This window comes from Mustela nivalis, assembly GCF_964662115.1.
Source record: "Mustela nivalis genome assembly, chromosome: 19".
NCBI lineage: Eukaryota > Metazoa > Chordata > Mammalia > Carnivora > Mustelidae > Mustela > Mustela nivalis.
The window spans coordinates 35,302,756-35,321,380 of NC_139038.1; the positions used below are offsets into that span (position 1 = coordinate 35,302,756).

The following is an 18,625-nucleotide window of genomic DNA, read 5'->3' on the forward strand; positions in this document are numbered from 1 at the left end:
TCTCTCACTCATGCACTGGACCAAAAAATAAAAAATAAAACTCCTTTGATAAGAGCCTAGACAGGGCAGCACCTTACAGAGTGGTTCCAGTGTCCCTAGAGCCCAGCTCAAGACTTAGCATGTGTGTCATATTTGCTTCTCACAATAACCTTGTGACTCCTTTTTTACCAAAAAGGATGTTGAAGATCATACCATTAGTGAGTAAGTGACAGAGATAGGGCTTGAAAATTAAGCTAAAGAGAGAAAGGAAAGATTAGTAAATATGTAGAGATAGGAGGGATAGGCAGACAGATAGGGAGGGCAGCCTCCTTAGTCCCTCAGTTGCAAGTGCCGGGGCTGTAAGGCTGGAGGACACACCCTGCCCACTCTGTCCACCCCCTTTGGTGGGATGTGGCTGGAATCTGGAAACCTCAGCCTGGTGGGTTTCATAATCTTGGGCAAGTCACTCTCCTTCGGTTGGCTTTCCTGACCTGTAAGTGAAGGAGGGGACATCCCATCTCAAACGGGCCCTTCAGCCCTGATGATCTAAGAGTCTAAGGACCAGATCCCATGGTTATGACAAACCAAGAGTAAATGCCATGCTCCGAGGATGAAACCCTGGCTGGCAAAGGAGTCAGGATTGCTTCTCTAGGGAAAAGGAACAAGATGCATCACCAGTCAGAGGTGTTTCAGAGCTCAGCCAGCTCTGCTTGTCCTGCCTGCCCGTTTGCTATACATCACATATGAAATTCAGTCCTTCCAAAGGTCAGGAGGGTTTGTTTCACCTTTAGAGACTAGAGATTGAACCCCAGCAGGATCGCCTGATTCTTAAGATGTGGACTCAGGCATTGGATTTCCTGTACCACCTCATACTAGCTGTGAGACAGTAAGTCACAAGAAATCACTTACCTTGTCCCCTAGAGCCTCAGATTTTAAGTTATAAAAGGGAATAAGAATAGGACCCACTTGGGTGCCTGGGTGGCCCAGTCGGTGAAGCATCTGCCTTCGGCTCAGGTCATGATCAAGAGTCCTGGGACCAAGTCCCACATTGGGCTCCCTGCTCAGCGGGGAATCTGGTACTTTCTCTCCCCCTCCATCTGTGCACTCTCTCTCTCTCTTGCTTTCTCTCAAGTAAATAAATAAAATATTTAAAAAATAGAATAGGACCCACTTCAGAGGCTGTTGTAAGGATTAACTGAAGTGACGATAGTGACGAGCTTCTCCAAGAACATTCATTCTCAGTGGCACACCCAAGGGAATAAAAAAATGGTTGTTGGGGAGAAAAAAAAAAACTTAACTCTCCTTATATGTAGGGCACAGTTAGAGACACAGTACACAAACAAATATATGGTATAACTGCAATATTAAAATGTCATGGTGTGGGGTGCCTGGGTGGCTTAGTGGGTTAAGCCTCTGCCTTCGGCCCAGGTCAGGATCTCAGGGTCCTGGGATCGAGCCCCACATCAGGCTCTCTGCTCGCCAGGGAGACTGCTTCCCTCTCTCTCTCTCTGCCTGCCTCTCTGCCTGCTTGTGATCTCTGTCTCTCTGTCAAATAAATGAATAAAATCTTAAAAATAAATAAACAAAATGTCATGGGGTCACCAAACAAAAACGTATGCATGAGGAACCCTCATATATCACTGGTAGGAATGTAAGATGATGCATCCCCTGTGGAAAATATTTTGGTAGTTCCTCAATAAGTTAAACATAGACTTACCACAGGCTCCAACACCTGCCTCATAGGTATATGGCCAAGAAAACTGAAGACAGGTTTTGAAACAAAAACTTGTAAGCAGATATTTATTTCAGCATTATTCACAGTAGCAGAAAGGTGGAAATGACTCATATGTCCATCAACAGTTGAATGGCTCGGATATAATGGGATCTAGCTGCACAGCGGGACGTTATTCAGCCATAAAAAGGAATCAAGTCCTGAGGTTCCTGGGTGGCTCAGCGCATTAAGCTCAAGTCATGATCCCAGGGTCCTGGGATCAAGCCGCAGCACATCGGGTTCTCTGCTCAGCAGGGAGCCTGCTTCCCCCTCTGTCTCTGCCTGCCTCTCTGCCTACTTGTGATCTCTCTCTCTCTCTCTCTGTCAAATAAATTTAAAAATATTTTTTTTTAAAAAAAGGAATCAAGTCCTGATTCATGCTACAACATGGATGAACCTGGAAAACATCATGCTGAAGGAAAGCAGTCAGGCACAAAAGGTCACATACTGAAGAGTTCCCCCGATTTTAAGAAATGTCTAGAATGGGCAAACCCATAGACATTGAAAGGAGATTCATGGTTGCCGGGGGCTGGGCAGGTGAGGAGGCAGGGGTGGGAGTGGGGAGTGACTGGTAATGGGGACGGGTTTCTTTTGGGGGAAACGAAAATGTTTCAGAATCAGATAGTGGTGGTAGTTGAGCAACCTTGTGAATCTACTTTAAAAGACACTGCTGAACTGTACACTTTATAAGGGCGAATTTTATGGTATGTGAATTATATCTCAATAAAGCTGTCATTCTTAAATGTTCTGGGGAAAATGTATAAAAAGGTTGGCAGGGGTGGGGAGGGAGGGACAAGAATGAAATTAAATGGTTGACCTACAGCATGCCCACAAGGACCGTCAAGATGAAAGTTTTGGTGGTGGTATTTTTATTATTATTATTTTTTTTACAGATCTATAATCTGCTAACTGAAGCCCTGGGAGCCAGATATGTTTTTGCATTCAGAACTTTTTGGATTTTAGAAAGACAATATGGCGCACGTGCATGTAACCATCCGGCAAGGTTCAGGACAAGACCCAGTAAACCAAAATTTAAAAATTTCTGCAGGGGACGCAGCTGGGAGGCTGAGTTGGTTGAGCATCCAATTCTTGGTTGATCTGGGGGTCATGGAATCGAGCCCTACGTAGGACTCTCCACTCACTGGGGAGTCTGCTTCTTTCTAACTCTCTCGCTCTCTCTCACTATCTCTCTCTCTCCTCCTCTCCCTCTGCCCCTACCCTACCTGTGTTCTCTCTAAAATAAAGGCATAAATGTTTTCTAAAACTTTCTGCAGGGAAACATAGGCGTTCACACTGAACAAGTCAAAGAAGGGCTCTAAGTCTTCAGTGTACGATACAGCAGCCACATGTGATTGTTGGGCTCTTGAAATGAGCCCAGCCTGTGTTGAAATGCACCTCAAGTATGAAATGCCACATTTCAAAGACCTCATTGGAGAAAACTGATATTTAAAAAGTTACAAAGTTAATCATTTTATATTGATTCCATGTTGAAATGTTTTGGATCCATTGGTTCAAGTAAGAAAGATCATTAAAATTCATTCCGCCTGGGTGCCGGGGTGACTCCCTCGATAAGGCATCTGACTCATGATTTCAGCTCAGGCCTTGACCTCAGGGTTGTGAGTTGGGCTCCTTGCTGGGTGTGGAGCCTACTTTAAAAAAAAAAAATTAATTTCACTTGCTTTTCTTTACTTTATAAAATGTGGCCACTTGGGGTGCCTGGGTGGCTCAGTGGGTTAAAGCCTCTGCCTTCGGCTCGGGTCATGATCTCAGGGTCCTGGGATCGAGTCCCGCATCGGGCTTTCTGCTCGGCAGGGAGCCTGCTTCCCTCTCTCTCTCTCTCTGCCTGTCTCTCCATCTACTTGTGATTTCGCTCTCTATGTCAAATAAATAAATAAAATCTTTTTTTTTAAAGACATAGAGAGCGAGATCACAAGTAGGCAGGGGCAGGCAGAGAGAGAGAGAGGGAAGCAGGCTCCCTGCCGAGCAGAGAGCCCGTTGCGGGGCTCAATCCCAGGACCCCGAGATCACGACCTGAGCCGAAGGCAGAGGCTTTAACCCACTGAGCCACCCAGGTGCCCCTAAATAAAATCTTTTAAAAAAATAAAATAAGGGGCACCTGGGTGGCTCAGTGGTTAAGCCGCTGCCTTCGGCTCGGGTCATGATCCCAGGGTCCTGGGATCGAGCCCCGCATGGGGCACTCTGCTCAGCAGGGAGCCTGCTTCCTCCTCTCTCTCTCTGCCTGCCTCTCTGCCTACTTACGATCTCTGTCTGTCAAATAAATAAATAAAATATTTAAAAAAATAAAAATAAAAAAATAAAATAAAATGTGGCCACTGGATGATTTTTTAAGTGCCTACGTGTCCTGCCTTTACAGTTAATATCCTGTTTCAAACAAGCTTGTTCCAAACTTATTTCAAACAACAAAAAAGGAAAAACCTTTACGTTTCCATGTTTTTAGATCTGGAGTATAACTGCAATTGGTAGGTCCAAGACTTAGCCCATGGGCCTGGAGAATCAAGAATGAGAAGGAAAGGCTGGAAGCTTGCAGCCAACTGTCTCCAGTCCAGAAATGGCCTGACTGCCGCCCACCCCACCCACCCCATCCCCTGCCTGGGGTAAGCAGACCCCTGCAGCAGCCCTTCCCATGGCGCTCTGCCCAGGCTACCCCAGGCTGCTGGGTCAGCCCTGCCTGCCCATTGTCTCCAGCTCTGCAGGGGAGGAGCAAGGAGGAAGGGACAGGAGGAGTGTATATGGGAGCGGGCTGCCTGGAACTGCAACACTCCTCCAGCCTCAGGCAGAGGGCCAGCCATGTCCAGCTCACGGCTCCTGCTCCTGCTCTTGCTGCTGGTATCACCACCCCCTCTGCAGCCCTCCTCGCTGGCACCACCGGACACCCCAGCGGGCAAGGCCACCATCATGGGCCTTATCCTCTCGGCGCTGGAGAGAGCCACCTCCTTCCTGAAGAAGAGGCTGCCTGAAATCAACCTGGACGGCGTGGTGGGGTTCCGGGTGCTGGAAGGTGGGTGCACTCTTGTTCCCCTGGATGGGCCACCAGAAAAACAGTTCTCAGCCAGTCACCTCCCTGCTCTGCTAGGAGGCTTGCTCCTTTTGGAGCCCTCTTGGGGCCCTGCTGTACTCAATTATTTTAGGAGCAAAAAGGATTCAGACACTACATGGGAAAAGATTTGGAAATTATTCTTTTCCTGGGAGGAAATGATTCCTTTGAGAATGGTCCTGATATGTCAGGATGGTCCTGATATGTCATGAACAAGATGGGCAGAGGGTGTATGCCCTCTCAAGGGGCCTTAATGGGAGTGTGGCTATGGAAAAACCAGAAACCCTTAAGATCGGGCTGCAGTGCACTCCCTCCACTTCTACCCAAAGCCACCTGAAGGCTCCAAGATAAGAGCCAAGTGTTTGCTCAGCTTTCAGGGATATAAGATCCTCTAGAAGGAGCTGACAATAGGCCAAGGCAAACAAGGAACCACCCCACTCACACTTCCAGTTACAGGAGCCCCTTTCCAAAGGCCACCTTGACCTAACTGACAGAGCTGACTTAGTATCAGCCTGGGGCTCTGGCCAGGCCCCCCTTCCCCATCACCCCCTCTGGGGATGACCAGCACAGCTTGCCACCTCCATCCACCTGGACTCCAGGTCCCAGCAAGAAGAGGGGCCAGGTCTGCTCCCATGCCTGGCTTCCCAGTGTCCTCCCCACACTCCTGAGCCCCCAAGTGCCATTCTGGAGACCCCCAAGATCCAAGATCCTCTCAGGCTAGGACCAGGGTCTCCATTTAATCCCAGCCTGTCCTATACTGCCTCTAGAAATGAGTAATAATAATAAACCACAGGGCAGGCTTCCCCATGAGGCACAAGATACTTTCAGAGGCCCGTGAAAATGTTTTGATTTCTCTCTTTTTTTAAATTTCATTTATTTGAGAGAGAGCATGCGCATGAGAGAGAACATGAGCAGGGGAGAGGGGCAGAGGGAGAGGGAGAATCAGACTCCCCACTGAGCAGGGAGCCTGATGCAGGACTCAGTTCCAGGACCCTGGGATCATGACCTGAGCCGAAGGCAGACACTTGACCGACTAACCCACCCAGGCACCCTGTTTTGATTTCTGTTAAAGTCAGAAGGAATAAAAATAAACTTTTAAGTCAAAGAGAATGCTCTAATATATAATGTCAACAGATCCATATTTACACTTATACAGTCTTAAGACGTTCTCTTTGATCTATTTTTTTTTTAATAAAGAAAGGGCCCCACAAAGCCACAGCAAGTGGCCTGGCAATGTACCTTTGGATGCTAGTAATCTCCAAGCAGCCCAGAGAGGGAAGTGTTCTGTTTTGCTCTCCCTGCAGGTGGGGACCCTGAGGCACAGAGAGGTCCGGTAACCTCTCCAGTATGATCGGCTTCACAGCTGATCATACTCAAATCGAACTCCAACAGCCCTTGAGGGGAGAGTGGACATTGCCTTGACTTTTCTGACCACCCTAGATGTCAGTCACAGCACTGGGCTCCATCTAAGCAGCTGTTGTTGTTCCTGGAACAAGACAACAGGTTTTGTCAGCAGCCGTCCCATGGGCCTGTTATTTCTTTATGGAGAGAGAAGGAAGGGCAGGTGGTTCCCTTGGCCGTGTGCTTTCTGGGGTCCATGAGATAATAAAACATAAAGTTTGCTAAGTACCCACTAAGTGCTGGCACAAGTTTAACGCTCATATGGGGTATTTTGCTGACTTCTCCCCACAATCCTTGAAGTAAGTTCATTATGATTATCCCCTTTCACCGATCAGGGACAGACTTTAGAGAATGTCCAGGGTCACATAGCAAGCAAGTGTAGGCAGTGGGCTTAGAACCCTGCTCTGTCTGACTCAGCGCCCACTGTCTGAATCATCGCTGGGTTGAGGTGGCTGGGAAGGAGGGAAATGGTGGTGTAACCCAACACCACACAACAGCCTCAGACCAGGGCCACCCCCTCCTCTCCTCTCCTCTCCACAGCTCTCCTCTATCCCTTTGCCATAACCTATAGATGTGTAACAAAGTATCCCTAAACAGGTGCATAAAATGGCAACACAGTTACCATCTCACCATGACTGTTTGTCAGGAGTCTAGGAAGAGTTGGGCTAGGGTTCTGGCTCAGGGTCTCACATGAGATTGGAGTCAAAATGTCAGCCAGGCTGTGATCATCCGAAGGCTTGACTGGGGCTGGAGGAGCCACCCCATTCACTCCCAGGCCTGTCAAGTTAGTGCTGGCAGGAGCCTCACCATGTGACCTCGCCATATGGCTACCTGTGTGCCCTGGCAACATGGCAGCCAGCTTTCCCAGAGTAAGTGACCTCAGAGAAGCAAGGCAGTTGCCTTGTCTTTTACAACCAAGCCTTGGAGGTCACACACCATCATTTCCCCAATTTCTTATTGGTTTCGAGGGTCAGCCCCATATGATGCAGGAAGGCCTTGAAAGGGTGTGGAAACTGGCGGGTTGCCACAGCACTCCTTGTGAAGGTCCTATTTTCATTCTCAGCCTCCCAGGACAGAGAGAAGGGGTTCACAGTTGGGGGGGGTCCAGTTACAACAAGATACCCGTTGTTCTCCCGAATCCTTTCTGCTTGGGGCTAGACAAGTGGACATTGACCCTCCCTAAGAGAGAAAAGGGTCCCTCCAGCTGCCTCTGCCAGCCAGGACGGTGATCCAAAAGGTGGCAGCAGCAGCCACCCAGGCAGGGAGAAATACCACCATGAAGCCAGGTTGGGTGCACCTCATTGCTAACTTGGCTACCCCTTCTGGTTGCCAGGACAGTACCCTCCAGCTGCAACAGAGTCAAGCAGTCTGGAACAAGGCTTCAGAAGCAGACAGCCTAGGTTCAAGTGCAGGGAGAGAGCCAAAACTGGAGAAGAGTGTTATAGAGCCCATCACCCCCCACAGGACTTGCTTAACACACTCTTAAACCACATCCTCCCTCCCCAACAAAGTTCTTATCTGGACTCAGGCCATCTCTCATCCTCTCAGCCCTGTGCTGAGGCTTTCCCTCACATCTCCTCTCTCGACCACCTTTTCTCTCCCCACCATGACCATTTTCTCCCACCCCTGCAGAACCACTGCTAGTCAAAATGTGAAATTTGAAATGTGAATTCTAATGTGAAAATTAGAAAAAGGTGTCTCTTTCCTCAAGTCTTTTGCCTGCCATCTGCTGGAAAATTGTCTTAATACAAATACAAACCCAGGGCGCCTGGATGGCTCAGTGAGTTAAGCCGCTGCCTTCGGCTCAGGTCATGATCTCAGGGTACTGGGATCGAGTCCCACATCAGGCTCTCTGCTCATCAGGGAGCCTGCTTCTCTCTCTCTCTCTCTCTCTCTCTGCCTACCTCTCTGCCTACTTGTGATCTCTCTGTGTCAAATAAATAAATAAAATCTTTAAAAAAAAAAGATATTTAACAAATACAAACCCATGATAGGAATATATGCTGCCCTTGTGCAGTATACAACCTGCTCAACTGTACACCGCGGCTTTCCACCCAGCATCTGAATCCCTTCCTCATTCTTGTACAGCAAACCTTAGATCTCCCTAATTAATACTTACAACTAAACTTTATTAAGTGCCTACTTTGCACCGTGGACAATGCTAAGTCCTCTCTATGCATTAGTTCATTTAATCCTTACAACTCCCCACTCTAAGAAGTAAGGACCATCATTTCCCCCATTTCATAGAGGAAGAAAGTAAAATGAAAAGAAATTAAATATCTTTCTCTGGTCATCCAACAAGAAAGAATTCGAGTCAGGATCTAAACTCAGGCCCACCTCCCGAAACCAAATCCTTAGCTGCCAACTTCCGGCACACTGGCCCCACCCCCATCACCCAGCTGAGCCCCACAGGCCTCATTTCCAGTAAGCTCAGCCAATTCTTTCCTCTCAGGAACTGGAGGAGAAAAGGAGGTTCAATAAGCATTATAAGTTTGGATAATCTTTTCTATTCAAATTCCTTGTCAAATGATGGAATGAATGAAGTCTTTTCCTTTCCAGTGCAGCTAAAAGGTGTTCAGGAAAAGTGGGCCCAGGACCCCCAGATGCAGCAGCTGAGCCTGCGTGTGGGGAAGCTGGTGGAAAAGCTAGAACCTCTCCTTCACAGATCTATCTCCTACCTCAAGCTGAGTGATCCCAAGTACCTAAGAGGTAAAAGCAGGGGCTAAAGTCCCATTACTTCAGGAACACAGCATCTGGGGGCACTCCTCCTGGTGTAACGGAGAATCTGGGACAATCTGTAACCAACTGATTCCTGTGGGCCTAGCACACAGGCTGAACTTGGGGAATGTTTGACCATCCCTGGCCAGCTTGTGATGACCTCTCCCACCTATACAGGGAGTGATGAGACGGGGAGGGGTTGAATGGTGGGGCAGAGTGGCTGGGAGTAGGGAACATGCCTCCCCTTGCTCAGCTTACCCAAGGCTTGGAAGCCTGCATCCTAGACAAGAGGGGAGGGTCTGGTCTGTCCCAGAGAGTAAGATGTCTCAAAAATAATTCAGCCCTTTGCACACCAAATATTAGCATTCTGCTAGTATCTCTCTGATCCACGCTGTAAGCCTGGTGTGAATCATTCCTGGGGTGGTAAAGGGGGATGATGTATAAAACCAGCCCCTCATGCTTGTTTGGCCGCATAGACTCCCAGCTCCCAGGCAGGTGTGTGGGAATGAACAAGGAGATGGTTAGCCAGTATACCCTTCCTTCTCACACAGCAGCCCAGCTGCAGACCACCACATCCCCGCCCTCCCTACCTCTGATCTCCATGTGCCCCATCCTGGCCCTTAAGACCATCCCAACCTGTGTTATCCTAAAGAAGTCCCTCAGCATCTTTCTTTCTTTCTTTCTTTCTTTCTTTCTTTCTTTCTTTCTTTCTTTCTTTTTTAAGACTTTATTTATTAGGGCTCCTGGGTGGCCCAGTGGCTTAAAGCCTCAGCCTTCAGCTCAGGTCATGATCTCGGGGTCCTAGGATGGAGCCCCATATTGGGCTCTCTGCTCGGCAGGGAGCCTGCTTCCCCCTCTGTCTCTCTGCCTGCCTCTCTGCCTACTTGTGACCTCTGTCAAATAAATGGATAAAATCTTAAAAAAAAAAAAAAGATTTTATCTATTTATTTATTTGAGAGAGAGCACAAGCTGTGGGGAGGGGCAGAGGCAGAAGGAGAAGCATACTCCCTGCTGAGCAGGGAGCCTGACTTGGGGCTCGATCCCCAGACCTGAGATCATGACCTGAGCTGAAAGTAGAAGCTTAATTGACTGAGCCACTCAGGCACCCCAATTCTTATTGATTAAAAAAAAAAAAAAAAATTTTTTTTTTTTTTTTTTTTTTTTTTTAGAGGAGGAGCTTCCTGAATGTTTCAAACATAATGTGCAAGCAGCAGGCAAGGATCAGAGCCTTGGGCAGGCTTGTGTGCGGTCCGGGCTACCTGGGCAGGGACACCCAGTTCCTGGGCTTGGGCTGTAGGAGCCTGGGTGCAATTAGGCAAGGCATGGTGTACTGCCCCTGGGTGCTTTCTCTTCACCCCGCCTTTCTGCCAGAGTTCCAGCCGACCATCCAGCCTGGGTTTTGGAAGCTTCCACATGCCTGGACCAGCACAGATGCCTCCATGGTCTACCCCACGTTTGAGCCACAGGACTCCTTCTCCGAGGAACGCAGTGACTCCTGTCTGGTGCAGCTGCTGGGAACAGGGTGGGCCCCCTACACCTGCCCTCACTTTCCAAAAACCCAAATCACTTGCTCTCTGCTAGTCCTCCTGTCTCCAACGTCCAAGGATCTGTGCAGAACCAAGCACAGCCTCCCCACCTCCCAGACACCCTGACACCAACCTCTCTCACCCCCGTTGCACCTAAGCTGCCTCCCCCGCAGCCCCGCTCTCCACTGGAGACTTCCAGCTGGGTCCAAACATCCACCCCACGCCCTGAACGCACCCCCCCACCCCACTGGTCTCTCACACAAGAGGGATCCTTTCAAAAGCCACATCTGAACATTCCGCCCCCAGTATGAAGCTTCCTGTTGTTCTCAGAACAAAGCCCCAGCTCCTGCTGCCCTTACAGGTCCCCGGGCCCCTCTAGTCCAGCCCCTGGGGCTCTTGTCAGGCCCTCAAAAGGACCTATTCTGTCCCACTTCTAAACCTTTGCCTGTGCCCCGCTGTAGTCTGTGGTCCTCCTCCCACCTGCCCCACCCCACCCCCCTGCCTAAGTAACCCTGCTTACGCCTTAGAGCCACTCCAGCATCCTTCTTCCAGAACCTTCCCTGACCTCCCACAGTAAGCTGACTCTCCTAGCACCACCGGTAGCCATAGATAGAATTTACATTAATCTAGGGCTCTGGCCCCCTCACTGGGCTGTAGGTCTCTGCAAGCAGGAGTAGAGCCTAGTGACGCTTACAATTTCATCCTGCTGTGCAGGGGGCTTGGTACCAGCCCTGAATCAGCCCTAGGTGCATAGAATTGCTGGGTAGGGTAGTGGGTGGTCCCCCAAGGACTGTACTTGGGGGTCCCACAGAGCAAGTCGCAGCCCCTTGGAGCTTGCCCAATCCAGGATAACTCCAGGGTCGCCTCCCCTTGCTGGGGTAGCACAGCTGGGTCCCTAGAAAATACTGGGGTTCTAATAACAAGTGGGGGGCTGGGGACCGGAACAGGCTTCATGTCCTCAGGCTTCCTTCAGGGCGCCTGAACCACTTCTTCTGCAGGACAGACAGCAGCCAGCCCTGCAGGCTCTCAGACTTGTGCAGGACCCTCATGACCAAGCCCGGCTGCTCGGGCTACGGCCTCTCCCACCAGCTGCTGTTCTTCCTCTCGGCCAGAATGGTAAGTGCCCCACATGGGCCAGCGACACGCACAGAGGAGAGCCAAAGATTAGAAGGGGCTTGTGGCGGTGCAGTTTTGCATGCTACACACCAGGAAAATAAGCGGGGTTTGGGGCTTGTGCTTTGGACATCAGGAGGGAGAAGTAAGAGTAGTCTGCCATCTGTCTGCTATAACATTGAACCAGACTAGGGGTGGGGGTGGGGGGTCAGGATTTGGGATTCTAGTTGGACAGATCGCACTGCATGCAAAACTGGATTGTAGGCGCCGGGAAAACAAAGAGAAAGAGTAAAAGAGAAGCAGCAGAAAGAACTCCGTAAACAATAACAAATGGAAAAGGATTTCGAATATTTGGTCCATAGCAGCTTTCAGAAAAACAAACCAAGACAAACCAGCCCCACCCTGACCTCTGCAGCCCCCAATGCTCTTCCAAGCCCAGGAGCTCAAACTTCACTAAATAAAGACAATAATTTTAGTTTTATAAAATTATTTTTATAATTTTATTTTTTAAACATTTTATTTATTTATCTGAGAGAGAGAGAGAGACATCACAAGTATGGAGAGGGGTAGAGAGAGAAGCAGGCCCTCCCCACTGAGTAGGGAGCCCAATGCGGGACCCATACCAGGACCCTGGGATCATGACCTGAGCCGAAAGCAGACGCTTAACCAACTGAGCCACCCAGGAACCCTAAATTAGGATAATAATTTTTAAGCATATATATTTCCCCATATGGAAAGGTAAGGCTCATTATCTCCATTGAAAGAGGTTATTTCTTGTGCAGAAATTCTTAACTGAGGGATGGCTGGGTGCCTCAGTGGGTCAAAGCCTCTGCCTTCGGCTCAGATCGTGATATCATGGGATCGAGCCCCGTGTTGGGCTGTCTGCTCAGCAGGGAGCCTGCTTCCTCCTCTCTCTGCCTGCCTTTCTCCCTACTTGTGATCTCTGTCTGTCAAATAAATAAATAAATCTTTAAAAAAGAAAGAAAGAAATTCTTAGCTGAGAAGGTACTTAATGTTTTAGTCAGGCAGGTTTTTTTAAAAAAATTGTTGTTATTTGTTGGCAAGCTGTCCCCATCCAGTATTTCTGTAAATACAATAACAATCAAATTACGAGGAAAACTATTTTGCTTATTAGATTGGACAGGTAGAAGGTTACTCTGATACAGTGTTACAGAAATTGGCAAATCCACCTCTCGTCTCCTGTCCCGTCCCTGAGACCAGTCCGTGGCCCACACTTTGAGCAGCACTGAAGCTAGCCAGCTGGGTTAGCCTGAAATCGGAATGGGGCAGCAGCGAATGGTTATATTGCTCCAGTATCAGGCTGTGTCGGGTACTTCCCGACTATGGTACCGCCCATCCAAGCGAGTGCCTCTGGTGCAGTCCCAGACACATCGCCCTTCCCCTGTGGCTGAGACCCTCGAGGTTCAGAAAGGTTAACGTGACCGGCTAAGGTCACACCACTCCTGAGTGGCAGAGCTGGGACTCAAACCCAGCTCTTTCTGATCCGCGCCCCACCCCCACCCCCCGCCACCCCACCCAGAGATGGAGCCCCCAGCAATCCAGGGGTATAGATGGGGAAGAAATTCTGGAAAAAGAGGAAAGACCTGCCTCAAAGGCAGCCTCCTTCCAGACCATCTCAGAACTACAAGCCTTCCCCTGTAGTGGAGTGTGGGTGTGTCATCTATCCTTCTGGCTGTTTCTTCCCCTCAGAAGGGATGCACAGAGGGGCTGTTCCGCCAGAGCCAACACTACATGAATCTCTTTTGTGCCAACATGATGGAGCTGAACCGGAGAGCTGAGGCCATTGGATATGCCTACCCGACCCGGGACATCTTCATGGAGAACAGTGAGCCCTGGCACTCCTCTCTACTGACAGAGCGGAGGGGTGTGCCTGGTCCAGGGGGCACGTACGCATGCACACACACACGCACTCACGGGTTGCCAGATTTAGCAAAAGAAATATAGATGCCCCAAGTAACTTTGAACTCCAGATAAACTGAATATATTTTTAGTACAAGTATATCCTGAACATTCCCTGGGATACTCTTGTGCTTTAAAATTTGCATTTGTGATTATTGGACACTCGACTTGAACTGGGCGTCCTGTATTTTACCTGCCACAACGTGACTGCTTCCTGCCCCCAAGGCTGACACGGTGACGGAACTCTGGACTGACTGACCAGCTCAGAGATGAGGCAGGAAAGGCATCTCATAGTGGTTGCTCCTTGGCGTGGGGGTCTGGATCCCTCGACTGACACTAACTCTTGAGTGACTCCCATCAAGGCCCTCAGTGGAGGCAGGATCTAGTCTGGGAGTTGCCTTATTCCAGCCACTGCCCTGAGCCCCTACCTGCTGGCAGGAGGAGGCTCGTGGCACTGTGCAGCCTTGGACGCTGGAAGCTGGTGGGCCTGGAGGAAGGCCTGTAGAGCATCCTCTGTCTTTGCTTCCAGTCATGTTCTGTGGAATCAGTGGCTTCTTGGACTTCTACAAGCTCCAGTGGCTGGAAGCCATTCTCAACTGGCAGAAGCCACAGGAAGGATGCTTCGGGAGGCCCGGTAAGGTGCACGTCCACCCTGGCTGAAAGCAGGAGGCTGGTGGGGGGCTGGGTTTCTAGGCCAAGTGAAGAAAGGTGATAGAGCAGTCCTAGTGTCTCAGAGAGAGATTTGCAACACATATATACATGCAAACACACAGGCGAACACACACACACGTGGAAATGGGCTTGGATCTTTGGAAGCCAAAACTTTGCAGGATGGGAGACGGTCTCGTTGGAAGGTGTTGGCCCCCTGCACCTGCAGGAACAAATGCATTGCTTCGGTGACTATTTCCTAAGCACCTGCTTTGGGCCAGACCCTTTCTAGGATCCAGGGTATACTTTGACCCTGAAGAAAAGAGGCAGAAGCCATCTAAATTAACCAATAAGTGAATTAATTGTGAGTTCTGATAAGGGCTGTGAAGAAGAAACAGGCTGAGAAAGAAAAGAATGTGGAAGAAGTTTCTTTGGGCGAGAATATTCAGGGAGATGTCTGAAGCAAGTGACCTAGAAGAGGAGGCAGAGAGGACACAGTCCCTTTCCAGCTGTGTTACACTGGGCAGCTGGTCCCTTTTAACTCACTGAGCCTTGACTTCCTCTTCTGTAGATAAATGGGTATAATAATTTCCTTCCTGAGCTATGAGGAGTAGACATAATACATGGGAAACCATTTGTCCTGTTTGTGGCACAGAGGAGGTTTCCAGTACAGGCTAAAGCCTGGAATGCCTCAAGGAGGCAAAGCTTTTGAAATAAGATAGTCTAATTTTAGAATAGAACAGGTGATAAAATGAAGGTTCTGAGGCCCCCAGACCTTCGACTGAGCAGACAGAACGTGGGCCTGTGGAAAGTGCATATTTAAGAAGTTCCTCCGCATCAGCTGCCCTGATATGGGTGGTTGGGGGACCACAATGGGAGAAACATCAGCAGAGGGCAAATTTAGGCAGTATGTAAGGATCTGCAGACAGGTGCTCCAGGAACCTTCTGGAAGAACCTCCAGAGGCAAGTCCCAAGTTTCTTGAGGTATTGTGAGGCGGGGGGGGGGGGGAGGTTTGGTGAGTAAGGTGTGAAAATCCATCTTGAGAAGGTCACCTTTCAACTCTTCTCCCAGCTGCTGAAGATGAAGAATTATCAAAAGCCGTTCAACACCAACAGCATGTTTTGAGGAGAGTGAAGAGGCGAGAAAAACAATTTACAGGTAATGAAAATACCCAGCGGCCTTCTGGGCATGAAACCAAGATACACCCCAGAAAGGCTGCACACAGATTGACCTCAGTGGAAATGTGCCTTATTCCCTCAAGGCAGGGTAGGAAGCAGGAGTCCAGAGATCTTGTCTCCAGGAAGGGAACATAAAAGAAGTTTCAGCGTGTTACTGAAAATGACAAGAGAGAGCACCCCCTCACTGTCTAGGTCAAGTCAGGAAAACGGAACCAGCACCGGGAACTTGAGGCAGGGGGAATTTAATGCAGGGAACTCTTCTCAAGGGTGTTGCAAGAGATGAGCCCAGAAAAACGAGAAAACCCAAAGACTAACCACTGCAGGAAGCCACGACCCTCACCGGAAACAGAGCTGGAGGGACTGTGAAGCTAGGCAGGGTTAGGAGAGCCTGCAGGGACTGGCCATGGAGGAGGCAAAGATGGGGAGGAGTATCCCCTCTTTCAGCTTGTGTCTGCTATTGCTCAAACCTAGACAGAAGCTGATGGGCAAGGCATCCTGGGAAATGTAGTTTGGAAGGGTCAGTGCACTGTGGTTTGGAGCCAAAAAAGGGCAGGAGGGAATCTTTGAGCCAACAGGCAAGTGAGCAATGCAATCCCCGTGGCCACATGTCCAGATGTCCCCAGCTTACACCTCTTGTCCCGGAGCCATTATGAATAGTACCCCCTTTCCTCCCCGAAGTATCCCTGGTTGAGAAGATAAATTGCATGGTCAGTCCACCAGTGTAGAGAAACCGAGAATCAGATACAGTTATATTGGGAAGGGAAGAAAGGCAAGATTTAATATGGGAGGCAGGGAGGAAGAAGGAAGAAAAGAACTGATTCCTTTTTAAAATTTTTTGATTTTTTCCTTTTTTTATTATTATTAAAAAATAAATATCCACAAAACACAAGCAGGAAAAGAGATATGATAGCCAGCCCCCAGAGCAGATACCCAGCATAGGTTGGTGGATGATTCCAGTAACTAAATGTCTCCCCATGAGCCCCACTGTAGCCTCATCATCTGCCTGCAGGTAGGCAAGGGAAGGAAGTGGAAGCACAAATCCAAAGGCTGGGTTGGGGGAGGGAGAGAAGTTCTCAGGAGACCACAAGAGGCCCCTGACACAAGGGGCTGTGGCTACCCATGGCCAGGTGGTAGGGGTTCTGCTGTGCACACACTGGAGAGCTGGCTGCTGCCCAGAGGCACACAGCTAGACCGTACGACTGAGCTGGGACTGGAGAGGGAGGTGCAAAAAGGGCCGAGGTCCTTCCGGGGTCCCTACAGATTGATGGCAGTGGAGGGAACTGCCCAGGAGGGAGCAGTGCTTCCTTTCCTTCTGGAGCACACCCCCTGCACACCCATGGAGCAGGGGGCAGCCAGCGTGGAGATTTAGGGCACAGGATTTGAAATCATGCTGTCAGAGCTGGAATCTGCTTCTGCTTCTTCCTCACTGTGGGGATCACTCGACCCTTCTGGTCCTCCATTTCTTTATAAAATCAGGACCTACCAGTGCCTCCTTCATAGAGCTGCTGGGGGTTAGTATCAGATCACCAAGCAGAGCACTCCCCATGGTATTTGGCATATCACAGTGTGAGCTGCTGGCGTGCATAATTAGGCTCCTTGGAACCTGCATTCTCTCTCCCTCCAAAGGCCCTAGCTGAGGTTCTTCCCATCTCCAAGACCATGAGGGGCAAGGAAAGTCCTGGCTCCCTCTCCACCTGCTCAGAAACAGAGGTGGATGGCCCACTTGGGGGTTAGAGAACAAAGAAACCTCTAAGGGGTTCTTGCTCTGGCAGGTGTCAGGCAGGTGCTCAGGGTCACCTGGGACCAGACAAAATTAAGGCAGGAATGAGAGAGGCTATCAAGGTCAAGAAATGAGCCCTGGGGACTCCAGTGTTGGGGAGCTCATCCCTGCTACCGAACTTTGGTTTCCCTATCTGCAAAAATGGGCAACAGGATGCTATCCTAGAAGGTCTCATGCAGGCCCTCAGAGCAAGGGGAGGTGGGAAGGAGCTGGACAAGGGTGTGGCCTCAGGTCAGATCCCAGGGGAGGGGGGCTCTGGAGTGGAAATTGCACCTGAGTCACCCCCGCCCCCCCCCCGCAGATGGAAGGCTGGTCTTTTGTGTCCTGTATTAGTAAGTCACTGGGAGGAGGCATAACCTTCTTGATGAGGAGGCTCCAACTGGCCGGGGTCATTTTTCTGGAGATGGGAGCTATTAGTGGCCAGCACTCATGGCAGCTGGTGGATGGGTGGTGGCCCAGGACCTGGCTGGCTGGGGAAGTATCCAAAAACCACTCATGACAGAACTGTGGCCAGTATTCAACACAGGATTCACAGCGAGGGCTCTCTCTCCCCAGATGGCTGTTCCTCCCACAACACAGCCATGGCTGTGGCCGCCCTGGGGGGCTTCCTCTACGTCCTGGCGGAACACCCCCCAGCAGGTGGAGAGCTGTGGCAGTCCTCACTGGCACCAGCTGTAGTCGCTGAGACAAATGTGTCCACGCCTGCCACTGGAAGATGAAAATGGATACCGTTCGTCAGACCTTCCTCCCTTAAATCCCAGGTGCCCAGGCCATGCCCTGACAAGGAGGCAGCAGAAGAAACAACCAGAAAAGCAGCCCAGCTTCGTCCCCTCGGGGAGCAGGGCCAGGGAAGGTGATGTGGGGCTGGAGCCAGGCGTGGGAGCCAGGCGTGGAAGCAGAAATGAATAAATTTAGAGTGCAGTCGAGTCGTGTTTCTCAGCCGTGGGGACAACTTCTAGGGCTCTGTTTTCAAGTCACGACACAAATTCCAAGGAGACCCATAACGTGAGCGTTAAAGGCAGTTCGTTCAGATGTCAATGGTTGCATCTTTCCCAGTGGGAGAAATAAGGGTCTCTGAATGTAACAGTCGAGTCATGACCAAACTTGAGATGTGGTCACAAAAGGCAGAACATAAAATGTTTATGTCCGTGCAAGGAACTCTAGTGTCATGTCGTGTCCTGCCACAGCCACGTCATTTGACAAAAGGCAGTGTGGCATCGTGGTTAATGGTGCGGCTGTGCCCAGGCTGCGTGCGTCCAAATCCCAGCTGTCCCGCTGATGAGCTCTGTGTCCTCCGCAGGGTCAGTTAGTGTCTCTGTGACTTTGTTTCTCATCAGTACAACTGGGATAATTACGGCACATGCCTGAAGATCATTTGCAGTGTTGTGACCATCATCTTTGTAGGGTACCAAGAACCATTCCTATAACACAGTAGGTGCCAGGTGAGTGTTCCCTCCTGCAGCAGCAGGGGTGATGTCACATTACCTGGGGAGCTTGTCCCGAAGCAGTGGGCATGGAGAGCTGACTTGTCAGCC

General features: G+C 49.9%; 1 protein-coding gene across 2 annotated transcripts; it reads left to right on the top strand.

Moving 5' to 3' along the window:
• Window positions 1–4,454: 4,454 nt before the first annotated feature.
• Window positions 4,455–18,016, top strand: LOC309854611 (UPF0764 protein C16orf89 homolog). 2 transcript variants are annotated; one of them, XM_082713950.1, is made up of 8 exons: window positions 4,455–4,769; window positions 8,766–8,915; window positions 10,296–10,446; window positions 11,449–11,566; window positions 13,274–13,409; window positions 14,013–14,117; window positions 15,204–15,290; window positions 17,646–18,016. In XM_082713950.1, exons 1-8 carry the CDS (start codon window positions 4,559–4,561, stop codon window positions 17,807–17,809), a joined length of 1,122 nt encoding a protein of 373 aa, XP_082570076.1. In that variant the 5' UTR covers window positions 4,455–4,558; the 3' UTR covers window positions 17,810–18,016. The 2 variants fall into 2 exon arrangements, with proteins under 2 accessions (XP_082570076.1, XP_082570077.1); XM_082713951.1 differs by lacking the exon at window positions 14,013–14,117 and having other exon boundaries at window positions 4,486–4,769.
• The last annotated feature ends 609 nt before the right edge of the window (window positions 18,017–18,625 follow it).

Excerpts from the sequence above, each read along its gene's own strand:
- LOC309854611 (XM_082713950.1), top strand. The coding sequence starts at position 4,559 with ATGTCCAGCTCACGGCTCCTGCTCCTGCTCTTGCTGCTGGTATCACCA. Across the intron at positions 8,916-10,295 it reads TGATCCCAAGTACCTAAGAG|AGTTCCAGCCGACCATCCAG; the intron begins GTAAAAGCAGGG and ends CCTTTCTGCCAG. Across the intron at positions 13,410-14,012 it reads GGACATCTTCATGGAGAACA|TCATGTTCTGTGGAATCAGT; the intron begins GTGAGCCCTGGC and ends CTTTGCTTCCAG.